The sequence below is a fragment of the Montipora foliosa genome, chromosome 1 (assembly GCF_036669935.1).
Source record: "Montipora foliosa isolate CH-2021 chromosome 1, ASM3666993v2, whole genome shotgun sequence".
Lineage (NCBI taxonomy): Eukaryota > Metazoa > Cnidaria > Anthozoa > Scleractinia > Acroporidae > Montipora > Montipora foliosa.
In genome coordinates, this window is record NC_090869.1 from 31,565,990 (window position 1) to 31,585,232 (window position 19,243).

The 19,243-nt window shown below is 38.8% G+C and overlaps 2 protein-coding genes across 2 annotated transcripts; both read right to left on the reverse strand.

Moving 5' to 3' along the window:
* Positions 1 to 455: 455 nt before the first annotated feature.
* LOC137996574 (cathepsin L-like) lies at positions 456 to 6,964 on the reverse strand. Its single transcript, XM_068842037.1, has 6 exons — positions 6,717 to 6,964; positions 4,759 to 4,984; positions 3,653 to 3,818; positions 3,141 to 3,247; positions 2,782 to 2,914; positions 456 to 2,126 (listed from the first exon to the last, which is right to left on the reverse strand). Exons 1-6 carry the CDS (start codon positions 6,885 to 6,887, stop codon positions 1,937 to 1,939), a joined length of 993 nt encoding a protein of 330 aa, XP_068698138.1. The 5' UTR covers positions 6,888 to 6,964; the 3' UTR covers positions 456 to 1,936.
* Positions 6,965 to 8,404: 1,440 nt separating this feature from the next.
* Positions 8,405 to 14,472, reverse strand: LOC137977006 (cathepsin L-like). The gene is made up of 5 exons (XM_068824311.1): positions 14,211 to 14,472; positions 13,542 to 13,767; positions 10,027 to 10,299; positions 9,441 to 9,573; positions 8,405 to 8,867 (listed from the first exon to the last, which is right to left on the reverse strand). The coding sequence occupies exons 1-5, from the start codon at positions 14,379 to 14,381 to the stop codon at positions 8,678 to 8,680; spliced, it is 993 nt and encodes a 330-aa protein (XP_068680412.1). The 5' UTR covers positions 14,382 to 14,472; the 3' UTR covers positions 8,405 to 8,677.
* Positions 14,473 to 19,243: the final 4,771 nt, after the last annotated feature.

Genomic DNA, 19,243 nt, shown 5'->3' on the forward strand with positions numbered 1-19,243 from the left:
TTCCATTGTAATTTCAACTATACTAAATTATCGATAGCTCTTCCAGAATTTTACAAAGAATGCATTGTGACATGGGCCCTTCTAAACAAGGAGAACCCTTCCTCACTCTCTGAAATAGCAAATCAAGTCATGGAATAATCGGTTTAATTGTATTGAATCTAAGTCAATTTATAACAATAGGCTGGTTGATCTTGGAATTGTTAAAATTGGAGATCTGTACGACACAAGGGGAGAGCTCAAGTCAAACAAGGAGCCATTATATTCAACTCTCTCACCGGTACCAATTGAGCATTTCCTACTTTTCAGTCTCTTTGCTGCTTTTCCGCAAGAATGGTGCACAGTATTAAAAACAGATAAAATTAATTCTGTAAATATAACTGTTAGCTTTGACATCAAGGATGTTCTTCTCGGGATTCTAGATACGAGCGATAGTATAAAAATCTCAATCAATTACATTGTCCTTGAAAGTAGGTTCTTTATTTATCGCTGTAAGTTAAATAAGGTCTCTCTAAAATTACGATTGTTAGTCGAAGAAAACGTTTGAAACCGAACGCGTTATTGCGAGAAAAAGCAACAAAATCCATTTGCACGGCAAAAAATGGAAACCTCTAATTCCATTAATACAATGAATACAATAGTAGCTGTTATCCAAATTTCGTTTTCTATAATTCCCGTACACTTTATTTATACTTTTATATCTATTTTTATTTAAATTTGTTAAGTAATTCTTGGTTGTAGTGTAGTGTAGTGTAGTTTAGTTTAGCATAGTTTTCGATGCAGTTGGTAATTAAAGTAACTTGTGCAAGTATTGTAAGCCCTGTTTTGAATATTTTTCTACGTTTTTGTATTATATACCTGTAAAGTCAAAAAAAAAAAATACAAAAAAAAAAAAAAATGACGCCATTTTAACGCAAACAGACAACAAATTAGTTACCAAACATTTTTTAGTATAAAGACCGGTGCAAAGGGACGCAATAGCCAAATACTCCCAACATTGTTGGGTGTTCCGGTTGCACACCATGTTGCATGTTGTTGCACGAAGTTTAAAAGTTGAAAAACTTTTGAGCCCACAACTCCCAACATTTCTTTTGTTCCGTGATCATCGAAGCGTAAATCCATTGTTGAGGCCACGCACGCGCATTACATATAGTCTCAATGGAGAAAGCATAAGAACAAGATGGCCTCGGAATTTTGTAAGTTTTCCAAAGTCTTCTGGGTCGTATCCGTCCCATAATACACTGCACGTCCTTACATTTTTGGGAGTTGTTGCGTTCTTTTGCACGGGGCTTTAGACATAAGTGTGCAACAGAGACACTGAATTAAATTGAACAAAATTGCTTTATCTATAAAAGGCTTATGTTCCCGTGCAGTGGTAGATCTTAGAGTCAGACGGAAAGTCGTTTATGTGCTTCAAGATTGATTTCTTGGATCTGCCTGTTACCAACAACATTTTATTTACAGTTTCTTAGATCGCTAAAGTGACTCATTTCATATGTCGTCCAATGCCCGGTCCGATTCCTTATTGAAGTTACATCAAGAGAAAAATAAAACTTCATTTTCTCTTGGTTACATTAAATGCGTCAATGAAAAAGGAAAGCTTACAAAAAGGGCACAATAAGAAATTAATTCGGCAGCTGTACAGGGATTCGTTTCCTCGTTTCACGGACATCATTAAATTTTGGTATGGGATTTATCACATAGCGAAGATTATAACGGCCCTTTGGGCTGGCGATCACATGGTACAAAAACCGCCATACTGGTGACTAAATGGCGCACTGGGACAACTAAAACACAATGACGTAATTTAAATTTTCTTTGTTTTAGATGTCCCAGTGCGCAACCTGCTCACCAGTATGGCGGTTTTTGTACCATGTGATCGCCAGCTACAAAGGGCCCATTGAATGGTAATTAAAGGAAACTATATGACTTATGTAAATTAAACCAGAGGATAGCTGGCGCTGGTTGCGATTCCACACTGGTTATGTTTGTTGCGTGACATCATGATGTAGCCTTCCATTCCCCAGGTTTTCCCCCAGGAGTTTTTCACCAGCCAGTACTCCTTGGATTTATGAGTTCCATAACCAACCACCAGAACACCATGGTCAAGTACAGTTCTACTGCAGGCACTGGAATAAGAAAAGTCAATAATTCATCTTTATCACGCGGCGGCCATTTTGGAGTCCGTAGGGAATAAAGGCTTTGTCTTTGCATCGTCTTTGCCCGTCCAGCCTCACACTAAATGAGAGGTTAGACGGACAAAATCTTTTGTTTCGACATTGAGTGATATGGGTCTATTGTCTGAGTTTGTCGTTAGAGAGGATTTGGAATTGGAACTTTGGGCAGGTTTGGATTTGCATCATTGCTATCTAGCGATCCTGAACACGATAAACAAACAATAACTACCCTTCCTTCTGTCAATCAAAAATTTCCCTGGAAAGTGTCTTGGTTTCTTATTTTCATTAGAGAGCTAAAGAAATGACTGTGATGCAAACAACAAAGCTACCAATCACGTACCCTGCTCGACAGAGGTTTCCTTCATTTAGCTCTCTAGCAAGGATCTCCTCGATGTTGTCCAGAACTTTGGACGAATAATTCAACTCTTAACCGGTTTAAAACCCGCTATAACCAGTTTGAAGAGTGGACGTGATGTTGCATTGACGTCACATCGCGCACGCGCGACAGAACATCGAGGTTGATCCGTACAGAAGTTTGCAGGATACCAAGGAAACCTCTGCCAAGCATGGTACCAGTCACGCGAAGGATAAAAATTATAATACTCACGGTTCATTGTAAACTCCTCTGTGATAAAACTGGAATGATTCGTGGCTCGCGTCAATAGCGACAGAAATTGGTCCGACTGTGGCTACTGCTGATTGCAAAGCAGACTCATTTCCCTTTTTGATGTCCATGAAGCCTAGGAAACAAAAACAAATATTTCATAGAAGAAAGCGAAAGCGATATCTTTGAGAAACTTAGGCGAAATGAGACTGTCAAATAATTATTCGCATTTAAGACATAGTGCCGATCCTATGAACTGATTATAATTTTGGGTCCAGAGGCAGAGTGTTTGCGTTTCTGGCATTGCAAGATTGTTTCGTGCATGGTAATATTAAACCTTAACATGACATCCTTTAACTCACCAGTGTCATCGGCACCAACGTCAGCTCTCTTAAAACGACATTTTTCATCTTTTCCTTTATAAGGATAGCTGGCCTCCGTATCAATACCATCATTTGCTTTGATGTACCTAAGAGTAAAAGTAATGAGAAGTCCAAAAAATTCATTAACTCGAGATGTTTCCTATGTAAAAATAAACCCTTTGTTCTTTACTTCTTCAATAGAAAATTCCAGCAGTAACAATGACATTATCGATTAAACGGATTCCAAAAAAGAGAAAATTGCGCTGTCTCGAGAATTCCACGATTTTTCCATCCGGTTTCAAGTTGTAAAATATTTTCGCAGTATGGTATAGTTCAAGCTGAGGCAAAATCATCTCTATTAATGATTGGCCATTCACAATTGTGGCATTGCATTGTTGCATCATTTTTTCAAGTGAACGATTCTACATCTTTCACTTGTTTTACATTATATGTTTCGCTGTTGCGAATCCCAACTTAATACAACCAAAGTTAAGCCATTTACTGTTTCGTACTTAAATGCGTTATCCATGAGCCCGCCTTCGCAGCCAAAGTTGCCAAATTTCCCGGAACAATCAACAAGATTCTGTTCGCTAAGTGAGACCAGTTCTCCTGTTTTCTTAAAGTGTTGTCCTTCCAATGATCCTGTCGCACTGAATGCCCAACAAGAGCCACATTGTCCTGAGAATAAAAAAACCAACTCGTTTTTTTGGACACATATTAATGAAGCTGAATAACGATGATTTGCATAAAGCAGGTTTAGGTGCAGCCGCGATTTCATGAGAAAGCTACTAATTTTCAAAAGCAATTATGATACTTCTCACTTAGAGTGGCTCCTAATCTCGAAACATCGTGAAACATACATTTTCCTTTTAGATTTTTCTGTTTCACTATTATTAGCAGGCATAACAAGCCCAGGATAACAAAATTAGCCGTCATCTGTCCATTCACCGAGCTACTGAGATAAGTCAGATAACTGCTCTGTATTCCAGCTTTAAAAGAAATATTGCATCGCCAAGGAGTTTTCATCTCAGGAATACACCCATACTCGTTAGTGAGTGAAGAGATTAATGCGAATTAAAAGCGCAACAGGGCAAAATACATGTGATGTAGGTGAAGAGATTTACCTAGGCAAAGAGAACATTTGAAGTGAAGGGGTCTTAATAAGAGAGACTGAAGGTAGACTTGGCACAAGCTTGCTTGTTTAGGGTTCACTGAATGAATTTTAAAAGGTCATTAAACTACCATTTTGAGCTGGTCTTATAGTTGTTGAAAACTACTGCTGCATTATAGTTTGAAGACACCCTATGCAATGGCAGTAGTTTTCTCGGCTTCGCGCTTTGGGCGCAGTGAATAACAATGGCCTAGTAAGGATAAAAAAAGAGCTCATTTCAATTAAGTTAGGGTGGCGCTGCGTTCCATGACAAATTGGAGTTTGAAAGTGTTGGTTTTTGAAATCAGAGTAACACGGAAATACGATTCAAGGCCAAGTGGTAAACCAAAAAGATAACTAATAATCAACATCTACATGTAACGCAGGGTCCGCGAATTGAGCCCAAGGAGCAGTGGTGAAGTGCTACAGCTCACCACATCCAGTAACAGCAATTACACAAGAACATACCCTGATTCTTAATTGGTGTAACGTATCCTTCTTTTCTCCAGTCAACAGTAGAGGGTAAAGTTACTCTGCTAGGGGGAAGGTAGCTAGAGCCTTCACGTTTTGTCTCATTTGAAAAATGAGAGCGAAGTCCAAGGAAGAAATATCGGTACTCGTGGATAGTCAAATCACCAAAGTGGTTCATGGCCAGGGTGTAGGAGTGATCTTCAGAGTTGTGCTGTTGAATTTTCTATTATTATAAAGCAGAAAAAGTACTTTGTTAAGGTGGCATTTGTAAATAATGAACTATAATATGGATAAAATCTTTTTTACGTCTGATCCGGCAAATTGTTTATCAGTCAATCAAAAGAAAAGAGTAATAGCACTCTTTTCAATTGACGTCACGATCTAGCACCCAAAGCATTGTGGGATTTACATGCGGACAAAAACAGGCATTTTAGCGATGTTTGTCCGCATTCCAGTCCCACAATGCTTTGCAATAATCTATTTTTATCAACTGTGGAAAAATGCTATTAACGTTTGAAGGTGTAGAGGACCACGTCTCTCCTGTGACCTCCTTTTCTTCATGAAAAACGTTCTCAACCACCCGGGCTTAACCTAACCCTTCCCGCACAAGAGTTACATTTATAGATTTGACTCTGTCTAACGCCAGACAATTTTAGTTTAGACGTCAATGGGGACCCCTTGGGCAGAAAAGGGCTAAAAGGGGATCCTCAATCAATTCTTAAACGTAAAAAAAAACTTTATTTTGTAGCACGTTTAAGCATGTGCCCCTGAACAGATGTCGCACTAATCAACGTCCCTTGAGTCCAAATAGTGATGTAGAAAACTAAACTTCCGCAAGTTTGCAAACTTCATTTAGTAAACTTGAAGAGTTTGTATTGAACTTGGTTGTTCCCGGTTGAGCTGTCTTGAGGTCAAACGAACAAAATGGACTGGTTATACCATTAAGCTATAAATCAAACAATTCCTTAAGTTAATTTCACCTTCAATGATAGTTTGTGGTCCCATTTTTAGAGTGTGCCAACGAAATTTGTATCTCTGTTCTACAACTGTTAATTGCTGCCGCAGTGAGTGAGCCTGAAGCGAACGAACGAGACAGCTCTCTAATGGGAAGAAGAACACATGTTTCTTCGAAACGCTAGGGATTGCGGTTAAAGGCGCAAGGAATTGCGATTATGCGCGAATGGAGAGATTAAGATGCGCGCTATGATCTGCTCTGTCTCGTGACTAGTTTCACTGTCACGCAACAAAAAAATAAATTCGAAATCGTTCGATGAAAAAGGCCAAGAACTTGGAATGCTGAAGGAAACAAATCTTTTAACGACCTCTCCAATTTTCAGGTCTGTTAGGTAAATCGTTGCTGAGTTATTTGTGAAAGTGTTTCACGCAACCAAATAGCTTTGTATCATGGTGTCATGGGGTTACGAAAATCTCCCTTAAATTACACGCACGAACCGTCGTTAAATTACCGCAAGCATAACTGAACATCTCCCTTCCCCTCGGCTGCATTTCTACCAATTAGGTAAATTGTAGTTTTAAGGGTCTCAATTCCAAGCTAAGAGTAATAGGTCGGGAGGAAGTGCGGACCGTTGCTATCAGTGCCCGGCACAAACACCGAGACTCGCATGTCAATGAATTCAACCCCGGAAATACTATCATTTTATATTCGAGCGTTAAGATAATTTCATAATGTAATAATTTGATAATGTTCGAATTCATTCCAGTAATTGCCCAAGAGCCCTTTTTCAATCCGCGAGATCATTTAAGAAAATTTCTCAAGTTGTTGTTGTTGTTGTATTTCAACAACTTGTGAGGTGGGGATTGCACTAACGCAGACAAATACAGACCTCCATAATTGTGACAAAATTATAATAAGAGAGGTACGGCCACGAAGTCCTCATCATTTGAAATTTCACATTCATTTTTTATCCATTGGCTGAAAAAAAAGTGGAACTCACTTTAAGGTTGTCTCTCCAAATGGCGTATCGAGCATCTTCCTCCGTTTGTGTGTCATATTTTTTGTCATGAAAAGACTTCCAAGCCAACCACTCCGCTTGGTCTTCGTCAAACTTAAAAACATGGCCATATGCTGCAACCATGAAAAGAGCGAGGATAAGGAGAATTTTCATTTTATGACACGACACAAATTGACTTGCAATGCTTCAGTGTAACACCCGGCACGTTCGTCGCTACGACAGTGGGAATGTTGCCAATTTATTTACGACACGGGAAGTCACAAGACCATCGCGTGTTTAACACACTAACCTATCAGCTTGCACCATGATCCAGCAAAAAGTGAAATTTTGTAAATTCTCTCTGTTTTCAGTTTTCGCTTGCCCGATAAAATACAGGCTTCGAGCCAACTGATGACTTTTCCCTTGCTTTAAGTTAATTACTCATCTTTCCAAATCTCATTTCAGTTTTACTATGACGAAATTCGCCTCTTTCCTATCTAAGCCATTTGAAGAAATAAACATGTAGTCGTGACGAGAAAAATGCTGTTTACTATTTTCAAATATCTCTTTATGTTCCAAAGATATCCAAGTTTTTAAAATATGCAAATATCTCTGGAACCAATGCAGATATTTCCAAACGGTAAACGGCGTTTTTTATCTTTCCTGGAATTCTATATGATAAACCTAAAAATTCAAGGGATAAAAATTTGATCATAATAGCACTTTAAATGTACGAAAAATCATATTTTCTAAAAATAATGAAATTTAGCTTCTGGTGCTTAACTCCAAAGTACAGAATTACGTATTTTTTCGTATTATTTACATTTTTTCTGTTTCGTATGGCCAAAGTATGACCACACTCATCAGGTAATATTAACGACTCATAATATCAATTACTTAAACGATGAACTACCTCTGAAGTCTTGAACCAGTTTATTATTACTGTAAATGCTCCTCTAAGTCCTCTAAGAGTTGCCCACTCTCTGAAATACATTCAAATCATATGTAACGACATTTTTTCTTCGGATTGGCACGCAGCCTGCTAATTTAATTAAGTGGAGAGCGTTGAAAACTAAGGGGAATTGTATCGAAACTGATTTGTTTGCTTAACAACATGCTTTTGCTCTGAGAATTTTGTCTTGTAAGTGTTGTTACGGATGCCAAAGAAGAAAATAAATCGCCTTTTTGAAACATTGAGGATGTATTTTCAGTTAATCGCACTTCACAATGTAGACATCACTATTATTTACTTGAAATGATTCCTGTTGAAAAAAACCGCATTTGATATCTTCCTGTTAAATCTCATTGACTGCTTTTGGCATTATATAGGAAAGATAAACACAGCTGTGTAGTTTTGAGCGACATTATATAGGAAAGATAAACACAGCTGTGTAGTTTTGAGCGAGAACAGAATACCAGGAAAAGGAGCTGCGTCGCGACTTGCGCAAGCGCGATATCTTGTGACAAATCTTGAGTTCCCTGGCCTCTCGGCCTTGAGTCGCAGAAAATAGCTACGGCTGCATTTACCGAAACATGCAAACTTTTAACTTTCCTTTTTCAAGATCGCAGACTCCAAAATCTAGGCCAACAGCTTTTCAGACAAACCTCCACTGGATACTCGTGCTAGTCAATTGCGCTACAGCTACAGATACCAAAGGAAGGGTGGTAGAGGAAGAAAAACACTCGAAATATTCTTTATTCACAGTTATCTTCTTTTATTCAACACATTCAAATATTTTCATACGTCTTAAGATATCCAAGATTTTCAATGCACGCTTTCCAGAAACATCTATGGAAAATAAGTTTTGCCATAAATAGAGTTTGAGACTAAAATATTACATTTAATAGGACACCTTATCCTTGGACTTCCTTAAACACTATGAAATTTTAAAACATTTCATCCTTCAATTAATAAAATGTCTTTTTAGTTTGTTGAACCGTGAACTTTGCACCTAATACGCGAATTACACTAAGGGATAGCTAGCAGTCGTAGCGATTCCACATTGGTTATTCCTGTTCCTCGACATCATAATGTAGCCTGCCGAACCCCAGGAGGACCCCCACGAATTTTTCACAAGCCAGTAGTCCTGTCCTTCGTACGTCCCATAACCAACAACAAGAACGCCATGATCAAGTTGGGTGGTGCTGCAAGATCTGAGAAAAGAGTGATTTGAAAGCAAAACAATGGACACGGTATATATTAAAACAATATATTGTTCTGGAATGGCATGTAAAGAGGATATATACCAACGAACATTCACTCAGTTTCCAGCATGGATAAATTGCATGTTTAAGGCCCGATAAATTGAAACCCCCAAGCTTCTTATTTGTAATTTTCGGTTATACAAATTTCACACTTCAGTTTCGACAGAGCCATCTGTTTTACGTTTGGCCCAGCGAAAATGAATTAAATTAATGTCTTTTGAAATCATCCTCATGTCCTTAAACGGCTCGCAAAACTCCTTGGTGTCAACATCAACAACAGTGAGTGGTCTTTGAGAAGGGTTTGGTGGGCATACCATCATTTTGTTCTAAAAATTTGCTTTTTTCAACGGAGTTGATAATGTAAATTGACCACCGTACAGAGATTCTAAAAGCTGACTTGAAGATTTGAAGAGCACTATCTGAAAACACTGATCGAAAACTGATTGTGATCTCCTATGCGGAAAATTGGTCAAGATCCATGAGAAAACGAGACCAAAAATAGCACTTTATGTCATGACTTACGGTTCGTCATAGACTCCACCACTGTAAAATTGAAATGATTGATGACTAGCATCAATTGCGACGGAGATTGGGCCAACTGTGGCTGTGGCGGACTGAAGAGATTCTTCGCTTCCTTCGGGAATGTCTTGGTATCCTGTTGTCAAACAAGCACATTAACATTAATTTTTACTGATGTCTGGAGTAGTACTTTCTTACTGTATCCCTTTCAGTCTCGCTGTTCTTTTTGAAGCACTTGTTTTTTGGGGATTTTGTTTCAATCACAGGAGGCAAACTAAGCTATCGATATTTCTGTGCTGTCCTGATACGTACTTGTTTTCAAAGTCAAAGATTTGAAATTCAAACGTGAAGTACGAGAAAAAGTGAATAGACCATAAACGTTAATTAAACAGAATCGACATGTAAAATCAAATTACTCTGAAGCCATGAACCAACCCATTCCTGTGGGAAGGAAGTCATTCGTACCGCCAAAGGCGAATTTATCTCTTTTTGTCAACCTCACGGCACTTCAGAATTCGTTACATAAGTTGCAACTCAATGGAAAACCAAAGTTGGGCATGCGCTCATAAAAGGGCCAGTGTCCTCTTACCATTATCAGTAGCTCCAACGTCGACGGCTCGGAATCTGCAACGATCGTTGTAACCTTCATATGGGTAACTAGCTTCGGTGTCGATTCCACCATTGGCTTGAATGTACCTGAAGGCATCATCCATAATCCCTCCTTGGCAGCCATCGTTTCCATAACTTTGAGAGCAGTCAACAAGATTCTGTTCACTCAGAGACACAAGTCGCCCTGTTTTCCTGAAATGTTGTCCCTCCAGTGATCCTGTTGAACTGAACGCCCAGCAAGATCCGCATTGACCTGCATACCGGTTATGAGAAAAAGATCATTAGTAAAATTATACCGTGACGACTCTATTTACTGGGTTGCCCCATGGCAAACCCAGTCTAGAAATGGAGGGCATTTGTTCGGTGTTATTTTATTTTTTTTCTTCCGTGTCGGTAAAAGTCTTGCCTGTCACTCCCCTGGTAAGTGGTATCTTTGTGCATAGAGCCTTCTGCGCGTATTTTCTTAGGATTGAGAGGGTAGTGGAACTGCGTAGATTTCTCTGGTGGACACAGTAGAACAATTAACTTAGCCTGCAATGGCGTCGAAAGCCATGTAACGCGAATGGCGTTTTACTGGATCCTTAAACAAGTCAGTTGGATAAACTACGCAGGCGGTGAAAACCAACACCTGGAATCTCAAAAGCGACGAGTAATGGACTTCGACAACAATCTGTCGCCCGTCGAGCAGAAATCAAAGTGAGCTGCATTTCTAAAATAATATTTACCAAGTGTGCTGTTATGTAGAACACTGAAACCAAATGGAAAATTGTCTGGTAACTTATGGGTTCAACAAAGACAGAGAACGAATCGAACACCTTAAGAGGATCTGTGATCAACTCTGCACAGTCTTCAGGTAATGTGACAGTCAACAATTATTTGAAAGAAAGCTTGTCGTCCATTTTGTGCTTCATTATTCAAGGAAACGGTTCTTCATGGAAACGGCTTGATCCTGAAATTTTAGTTTGTTGTAATATTGCGCATATTTGACACGATTGAGTTTTTTCTCTTCACGCACGCAATAACAGCAAATATGTTGTCTGTTTCAAAAAATTGTTCGCTGGAAAAGGTGGCCTTTATGAATTCATCATGTTTTATTATATGTGTGCTGGATAGTTTTTATGGCAATAGTAAAGCATTTTCTTGTTATTCAAGGAAAATGTTCTTCAGGAAAGGGTTTGAACCTGAAGTACATGGTAATTTGACACGATTGAGTTTCTTGTCTTCACGCACGCAATGAAGTAGGAAGAGGTTTTCGCCTCTAATAGCAAATATGTTGTTTGTTTCAAAAAATTGTTCGCTGGAAAGGTGGCCTTTATGAATTCATCATGTTTTATAATATGCGAGCTTAACTGGATAGTTTTTATGGCAATAGTAAAGCATTTTCGTGTCAAAATGAGGTTAGCGTTTTTGTGTTGTGCTAACTTAATTAAATATAAATATACATTTTGCCTCGTGAGTTTGTTATTCTCGTTAACCAGCAATGGAAAGTCATTGCAACGCGAATGGCGTTTTGGTGCATCTTAAGTTGTTTGTTTCAATAAAATGTTTCGCTGCAAAAGAATTCTGTGATATTTTCTGCCTTTGTGAATTATAATATCATGTTGTGTATTGAATTTTCGAGCTTCAGGTTGAAACGTGATACGGGAGGATATTTTTAGTATAACTCTGTAAGCAGGAAAGGATTCATGACAATAAACAGGTCTGTTGGAAGCGTTCTTGAGTTTCAACCGGAAATGAGCCCCAAAATCAGCAAAAAATTGTGACGCCGGTGAATAATAAAGTAGCTGCTATTTCCAAAATGATGGAATTACCTGGTGATAAATAACCTCGTCTTGGAGAGTAAATTTTTGACTTTGCAGAAACAATGGTGGGCGATTGTGATCTTTGTTTTGAATTCGCTCATTTATTGTCAAACTTTATAACAATTGACAGAAAAAGAAACTTACGAAACCCCGATATCTTGCCATCATTTGACACAGATGCTTCACTGTTTGGCAAGTAAACATGCCGCGGTAACTTACTAGTAATCACGGCGCCCGCTGAATTCCGGCGATGTCACTTTCGATTTTGCGATTTATTTGTGCAGCCCAAACGTAATATAACAAAATTGAGCGTACCAAAAATCTCCCAAAATGTTTGTCGCTGATCGTAACTGTTTATATTCAATATTCACGGTTCAAAATTAATGTTGTTTTCATGTCGTAAATATGTTATTCTCGAGCGACCGTCCTGGTAACTTCCTTCTGCTCTTTCTGAAAACTGTGTATCAATATTTATTTACTTTTGCATCAATATTTGTTTTTGCATAAAGCAAGCTAACAAAATCTGTACCTTGCTAAGTTCGCATTTGTTAGCGTTAATAGTATTTTCGGTCCAATGCTTCTGTTTTACGAAGGCGTATATGTTTTTGGTCGCCCATCCAGACACTAATCCCGCCAGAGAGGGAATAACTTTAGTAAACTTTAGTATTACAAAGCTGTCAGATGCTCAGAGGGCACGCTTATCAACATATCAGCCCAGAAGCCAATGTTTCTCACTTCCCATTTATTTTCTTCAATCTTTCTGGGTTCAGTTATTTGCTAGTAACCACATGTCTTTTCAGGCTATTTACCCAAGGCTTCTACCATGGCACTACAATGATAGACAATACCAAAACAATGTCGTGCACTGTTAGAGCTACATATTACGCGAGGACAGATTTTTTTCGTCGTACGAACGTGTGAGAACCTGTGAGCCAAGGCCTCTGCTGGTATGACTTCTGGGTGACCCCTTAAATGGTCTTAATGACCCCCCAACTTGCAAAAATTGTCTGGAACGGTGCACGTACCACAGGCAACCCAGTGTACCCTCAGGGAGGGTGAAAGAGTGATATGTCGGGCCAGCTTGTTTGTTTATAAAACGATAAAGAAAAATTTTTATAAGCCATAAGGTCTTTTCAATAAGCTATTAAATTACCGGGACTGAAGTCACTGAGATCAAGCGGCTGAAGTCAATCGAGTATGGTGAAACAAAGATGTGGACAATCAAAGAAACAACGGATAATTTAATTAATTAAGTAACAAATGTAGCCGGTGTTAAGTGCTTGAAACTGAACTCGTGTTTGGGGTAAGTTACAATTGTGTTTCTTTTATTTTACATTGTATGTCAAAACGACATTCAAAATAGTCTTCAACTATGAGCAAAATATCAACAAGATTCTCAGAAAATTTCAACGAGGCCTTTCGTTTTTCTAACGAGAGCTTCGCTTGAGCTTTGAGATACATGAGTCACGGTGTCGTAAAACGAATACCAAATTGATTACTTCGACCAATTCCAACAGGCATAAACAGTTCATTCGTAGCAATTCCATGTAACTTGCTCAAAGCGCGGGAAAATTGATTAGTTTTGGTTTTCCTTCTCACTGGCGCGAGGTTTTTAAACCAATCAGCGATTGCACCGTGTAGTTACTTTCGACCGTCATTTGAAAACTGCTCTAGATGGGGAATTTGTGATTACCTTGATTTTTAACCGGAGTGACGTATCCTTCCTGCCTCCAATCAACCTCTGCTGGCAAGGTCACATGACTAGGCGGCATGTAGGTCGATCCGTTTCGCTTTCTTTCTGTGGAAAAGCGTCCTCGCATTCCCAAGTAAATGAAACGGTATTCATTTTGAGTCAGATCTCCAAACTGGTTCATGGCCAAGGTGTACGAATGACCTTTCAAGTTGTGCTCGGCAATTTTCTGCAATTAAAATTGGAAAAGATACATTACAGGCTTGTAAGATCGGAAGATTAAAAAAATTGCCCGCGTTCACTTGTGACAGCTGATCTCCGTATCAATGTTCCCATTTTGCTAACAATTTGAGGCTTTTGATGAATGTCAGAAAGTGTTTCTTAAGATAACAAAGGGTTCTTGTATTTCTAACGAATTTTTTCAACTTCATAAAAGACAAAAACTGAAATCATACCGGCAATCGGTTCATGAAATGTTGATTTGAGGTACAACAACAACAACAACAACAACAACAACAACATCCTGCAACTGTACTGAACTTAAGTTTTTCTCTCAGCCAACAAGGGTTTGCTCAGTTCTTAGTTTAGTCTCATACATGATTTGCCTAAAAATAAGTTAAAAACGACAAAATGACGTTTTCTGAGATTTTCATTACAACGAGCTGTTGTTACCTTGAGGTTGTCTCTCCAGATGGCCCTCCTTGCATTCTCCTCGGTCTCTGTCGTATACGATTTTCCATGAAAAGCTTTCCAAGCTTTCCACTGAACTACATCATCATCTATCTTGACGACAAAACCACTAGCTAGAGCCAAACAGCACAAGAAGGCAAGATACTCCTTCATTTTACTGTGTTCCTTCCTGTGTTCCTTCGAGGGGATGTCTTCGGAAGCTTGCCTGTGAGTCGATCGACAGTGAAGTCAGAGTGCAGATCTCCGTAATTCATCTCGGTTTAAATAGGAGAACAAAATCGGATCACAAGACTGCAGTTATTTATTTATAGTGATCATGATATGTACACAAACAATCTCATGATCTGATTGACCCAAGTCGTTGACACCAGGGATATTACATAAGAGTTCTTGGATCAACTACGGTGCATATTTGGTCATAAAAATACTCAGCGTGGGCCCTACAATTATTTTCGTGAGTCAAATAAAAGTATGATTCGCATAATTTAAATTGCATGAAGATATGATGTGAAAACACTTATAGTTGTATATTTCTCCTGCATTTCATTGTTTAAGGAAAGTTTGCTGATGTCATTGTTCTCATTTTGTTTTATTAACATACGAGTTTGCTCACAGAGAACATAGTGTTTTTTGGAAATTGATTTCAAAAGATAAAAGAACTTATTAAATTTAGTTAAATCTCCAATTTCAAACCTTTTGGCTTTGATAACGAGCCAGTTATTAGCCATAAAAAACTAATACATTCTTGGCTGGCCATTAAGAAGGCGCTGATGATTCTATGAATTCTTTCTAAAATTTCAAATTTTTAAAAGCATCATTGCTCAGAGATTATCTGGTATATCGGGTTCAAATCTTCGGAGATAGCTCACTATCAATGAAATTTTCAATATTGAGTACTTGTCTGCCTGATTAGAAAACGACAGCCTTGTGGTAATGAAGCAAAAAATGTAAACGAAGATTCCCTCTTTGTGTTTTAAACATTTTGACCTTTTGACTCCCTATTGGACACACAGTTTGACACATACTTATCTCCGCCAGTACCATTTGTTTTTTTGCAATTCCTCTTCACATTGTCACTAAAAAGATTAATTGACTTCAATTCTGGGTTCACATATAATAATTTTAAAAAAAGTTGGAATTCACATATTAAAATACGTTCCCTCACCCATCACCAAGGTGCACGGTTTGTTTAATTTTGCCATTATGCATGCTGTGTCCGGCAATTCAAGTAATCCAAGTCTTTTTGTTCTCGAACAGAAAACAAGTCTTCCACGAATCGAAGCATTACTTCTGGTTGTTGAAATGAAATTAGTCTTATGAATTTTTTGGTATGCTCTGCAGAGCTTGCAGTCTTCATTGCTCATCGCGAGGACTGATGATCAATGGCAGTGGGCTGTTGATGATGATGATGTTGATGATCGGACGATTTTGAATCATCGGTATTAACAAATTTTTCAGTCCAAGTTTCGCTATCTCATGATCAAAGCCAACAACAATAATCAGTTTTAGAGGAGTCCTTTTTTGGTTCGATATTCGTCGCAAGTTAAGATCATCATTGCTAAATTGTTTTCAAATGTTTATTCTCGTGCCATGTTTTTGTCTAAAATAGTAGATTCGGTCCTTAAAAATGAATTCTCGTTTTATGCGTTCTTTATTCATTTTCGGAAATGCGATCAAGTGCAAACAGTTTGGAGTTGTTTTTGAATTATCCCCCCACCTCTCGTCTACTCCTCCCAACCCTTCTCAGCTGTGCTTCAAAAATTGGGACCTTGTCCTATGAGAAAGTTTAAATGCACTACCTTAAGTTTATTCTTGAGACTTTGGTGGAAACCAACCTTAAGCAATGACGAAGGCAACGCAAAGAACAACTGTCACTGGTAAAAGAAAATTTGAGTAATCGCACCTACTCTGTGATCATTCCATCCGTAGGGAGAGAAATGTGGGCGAAGTAACATGTCACTTGATTGATCCAGTCATAAGCATTAATAATTTATGACCCTAACAGCCTATAAAAACATCGATAAAACGTCACGTGCACGAACTTTAATCCTCGTTACAATAGGCCACAGCCTGCAACAGCAAACGATAGTTTCACCGAAGACAAACTTAAGAGCTTCTGCCTGAGAGACCGGGGCAGACTTGGAAATGAAGGTCGGCCGATTTCGCTTAAAATTGGTACACAAAGTACTTATGTCGACTTATGTAATATGCCAAAGTTTCAGCTTCAACGACTTTTTTTTAGCCGAGTTCTGGATATCAGCCCCTCAGGGGTCCCCAGAGGCTGATTTTCAGTGTAATTTTGGCCTTTTTTAAATCTCTTTTTTACCAACATGAAATTAATTTCAGGCAAAAACAAAACCATCTTTGTAAAGCCCTATCCTTGGGCTTTTATGGGTGAGAACATTATCTCATGGAAATTTTTCGCTAGCCTGTGGCTGTTATCACAACTTGGTCATATTTGAGGCATATGGGAAGCAACCGGAAATGGCATGTTTTTCAGACCAAATATTTTCCATGCCCATATTTTATATCTTGAGGTCTTAGTATCCCTGCAAAGTTCAGCCCTTTGTTTAGTAATATCAAGAAAAAAATACTAAGGTTGAGGCTTTTTACTAAGAAAAAAACTTACGAGAAGATGGCTAACCAGGCCACTTCCGGTTAGAGTTTCAACAAAGCGTGTCTGCAAAAAACAGCCATTTAATTTCGATTATCTTTTTTCCTTCCAAGTTATGGTTAAAAGAGACTCTGAAGTTAATTGTCACCGAAAAGACTTGCCGTTAATAAGAAATTTTTATGTGATTGTTTTAGGACCGATCAGATAGTGGTCCGACAGCGGTTATAAATTTCTTGGAAGAAGTCTTGAAAATTACGGACAATAGAGCTGCTGCGAAAACTCTTTATTTACCTAACAACACATCTCTTGCCGGTAAATCACAACGCAAAATTGCATCTTTTTCGTCCAAACTGCAACGTTAAGTTTATCTCCTTTGTTCAACTCGTTCAACGTATCACGTCTGTGGCCCGTAGTAATGAAGCGCTAATTAAATCAGGATATAAGCAAGCTTTGTAGTTCCATTCAGTAGTACTATAACCCACCGGTTTGGGCTTTAATATTTTCTGAAGAAAAAAGATCTTATCGGTCTCTTTAAATGCAACCACAACATCTGTCGTGACACTACTTGAGAATCGTTTTGAACCTTTAAAGACATTTGGAATATAATTAAAGCTAAGTCTAACACAAATTGCAGTCACTCTTCTAGTCTATTTGCAAAGTGTCTGGATAAATTCACTTACAAAAAACGCTTACCTGGCTTCACTTTTACAGACATGCCCCTTTCCTACAATCCCTTAAAGTTGAGGTAACATTAGAAACTTTAGCCCCAGCGATAAATTGGTCGCAAGTGCGTCGTTGTGAGTTAGATATACACAGGTCGATTAATATACCGTACGTGACGAGGTCATTGTAGTTTGCTGGCTATGACTGACTTGGAATTCAGTTGTTTTCTCGTGCAGATTCGTCTCCTTGATATTGCAGAGAATGATTATGATAGAACTTGTATGAGAACCTCAATGGCATGATTTGTTTACTGAATATTTACGCAAACGGGTGAATTTTCGGCGGTGACGTGGACATATCACAAATCGTCTTTAATTCATCTTTTGTGACGCCAGACAAGCCAGCTTGGTTAAGAATTAACTTCCATTCAGTAAAATTGTCAACTCTGTGTGACGCAGTCAGTTTATTACCACCAGCGCGCCCACTTTGACTAGCAGGGCGTAACATCTCGATCTAATGTCGCTAATGGGAGAGTCACAGCAGGCTCTGACGGCTTGTTATCTCGTGCCCCACATATGTCAACTTCTTTCCAAAAGGTGTACCGTATACTCATGGTTTTGATTTTCCAAGGGACTAAATTGTGAAATCCAGACTTTCGCCACTCTGCCTTTCAAAAGCACTCAAATGGACTCAAATGAAACAAATTCGCTTACAGACTGAATAGATTTAATTAGTTTAATTAATAGATAGCAGACAGTTTCTTTTTTTTGGCCATTTTCGGGTGTCACAATTCCCTTTGTATCTCAAGAACGGAGAGGACTTAAGTCGTCAAACTTCACAGTCATTTTTCTTTTTGTTACCTTGAAAACACGTTAAAAGATCGGCTTTCTAGAACAAGTGGTTGGCAGTTTCACAAATGGCTTTTCACGCCCGAAAAGTTTTCGGGACTTTCGAGAAACGGGCCCCAAGTTACTAGGGCGTTGACATGTCGTCTTGGGAAGGCAATTTTCTTTAACAGTGCCTCTCTCCGCCCAAATGTATAAATGGGCACCAGTGATTATTATCCTGTCCAGGAAAGAAGAGCAGTAACCAATTTAAGCTCCAGCAGGTACGAGCGGGCACTAGGCCTTGTGACGACTTACCTTATCACCTACAGCATGCATAATGGCCCTCCAGGGCGATTACCGCCTAGGTTGCTTCTTATTACCGAAACCAGAGTTAAGGGTCAGCAATTCAGTGTGAGTCCATGAAGACTTACTTTTTCATGTGATCAACAGCTACGGGTGCGATAAAAAACCCCCAAGTCCTTAAGGGGTCCAAGAAAGCTGAAATATTTTATTTCCCAAGTTGCCAAAACAGTAGTCTTTGCCGGAAGGATAACCCACTCCATCCCTGTCCTATCTTTGGATATATATGCAGTATGGATGTCACCATGGATCTGTGCTGTTTGAGAAAGCAACAAAAGGAAAATACTGATAGAGAAAGGGAAAGAGTGCCCGTGAGTAATCTTCCAGCAATTTAGCGGATTGGCGGCGAAAACGGACCATCTTGGACGTCCTTATCAATCATTTACAACATACGTGAGCCATTTACACTGGGGCACTGGGTATGAATAAATATTCAGTAAACAAATCATGCCATTGAGGTTCTCATACAAGTTTTATCATAATCATTCTCTGCAATATCAAGGAGACGAATCTGCACGAGAAAACAACTGAATTCCAAGTCAGTCATAGCC

What these genes read in the sequence shown, in the direction of transcription:
- LOC137996574 (XM_068842037.1), bottom strand. Translation starts at nt 6,887, where the DNA reads ATGAAAATTCTCCTTATCCTCGCTCTTTTCATGGTTGCAGCATATGGC. An exon ending in TACACCAATTAAGAATCAGG is followed by an intron (nt 3,819 to 4,758) that starts GTATGTTCTTGT and finishes TTTTATTCTCAG; the next exon opens with GACAATGTGGCTCTTGTTGG. An exon ending in CTCATGGATAACGCATTTAA is followed by an intron (nt 3,248 to 3,652) that starts GTACGAAACAGT and finishes TTTTACTCTTAG; the next exon opens with GTACATCAAAGCAAATGATG.
- LOC137977006 (XM_068824311.1), bottom strand. Translation starts at nt 14,381, where the DNA reads ATGAAGGAGTATCTTGCCTTCTTGTGCTGTTTGGCTCTAGCTAGTGGT. An exon ending in TCTGGAGAGACAACCTCAAG is followed by an intron (nt 13,768 to 14,210) that starts GTAACAACAGCT and finishes TTTTAATTGCAG; the next exon opens with AAAATTGCCGAGCACAACTT. An exon ending in CGTTGGAGCTACTGATAATG is followed by an intron (nt 9,574 to 10,026) that starts GTAAGAGGACAC and finishes GTTTGACAACAG; the next exon opens with GATACCAAGACATTCCCGAA.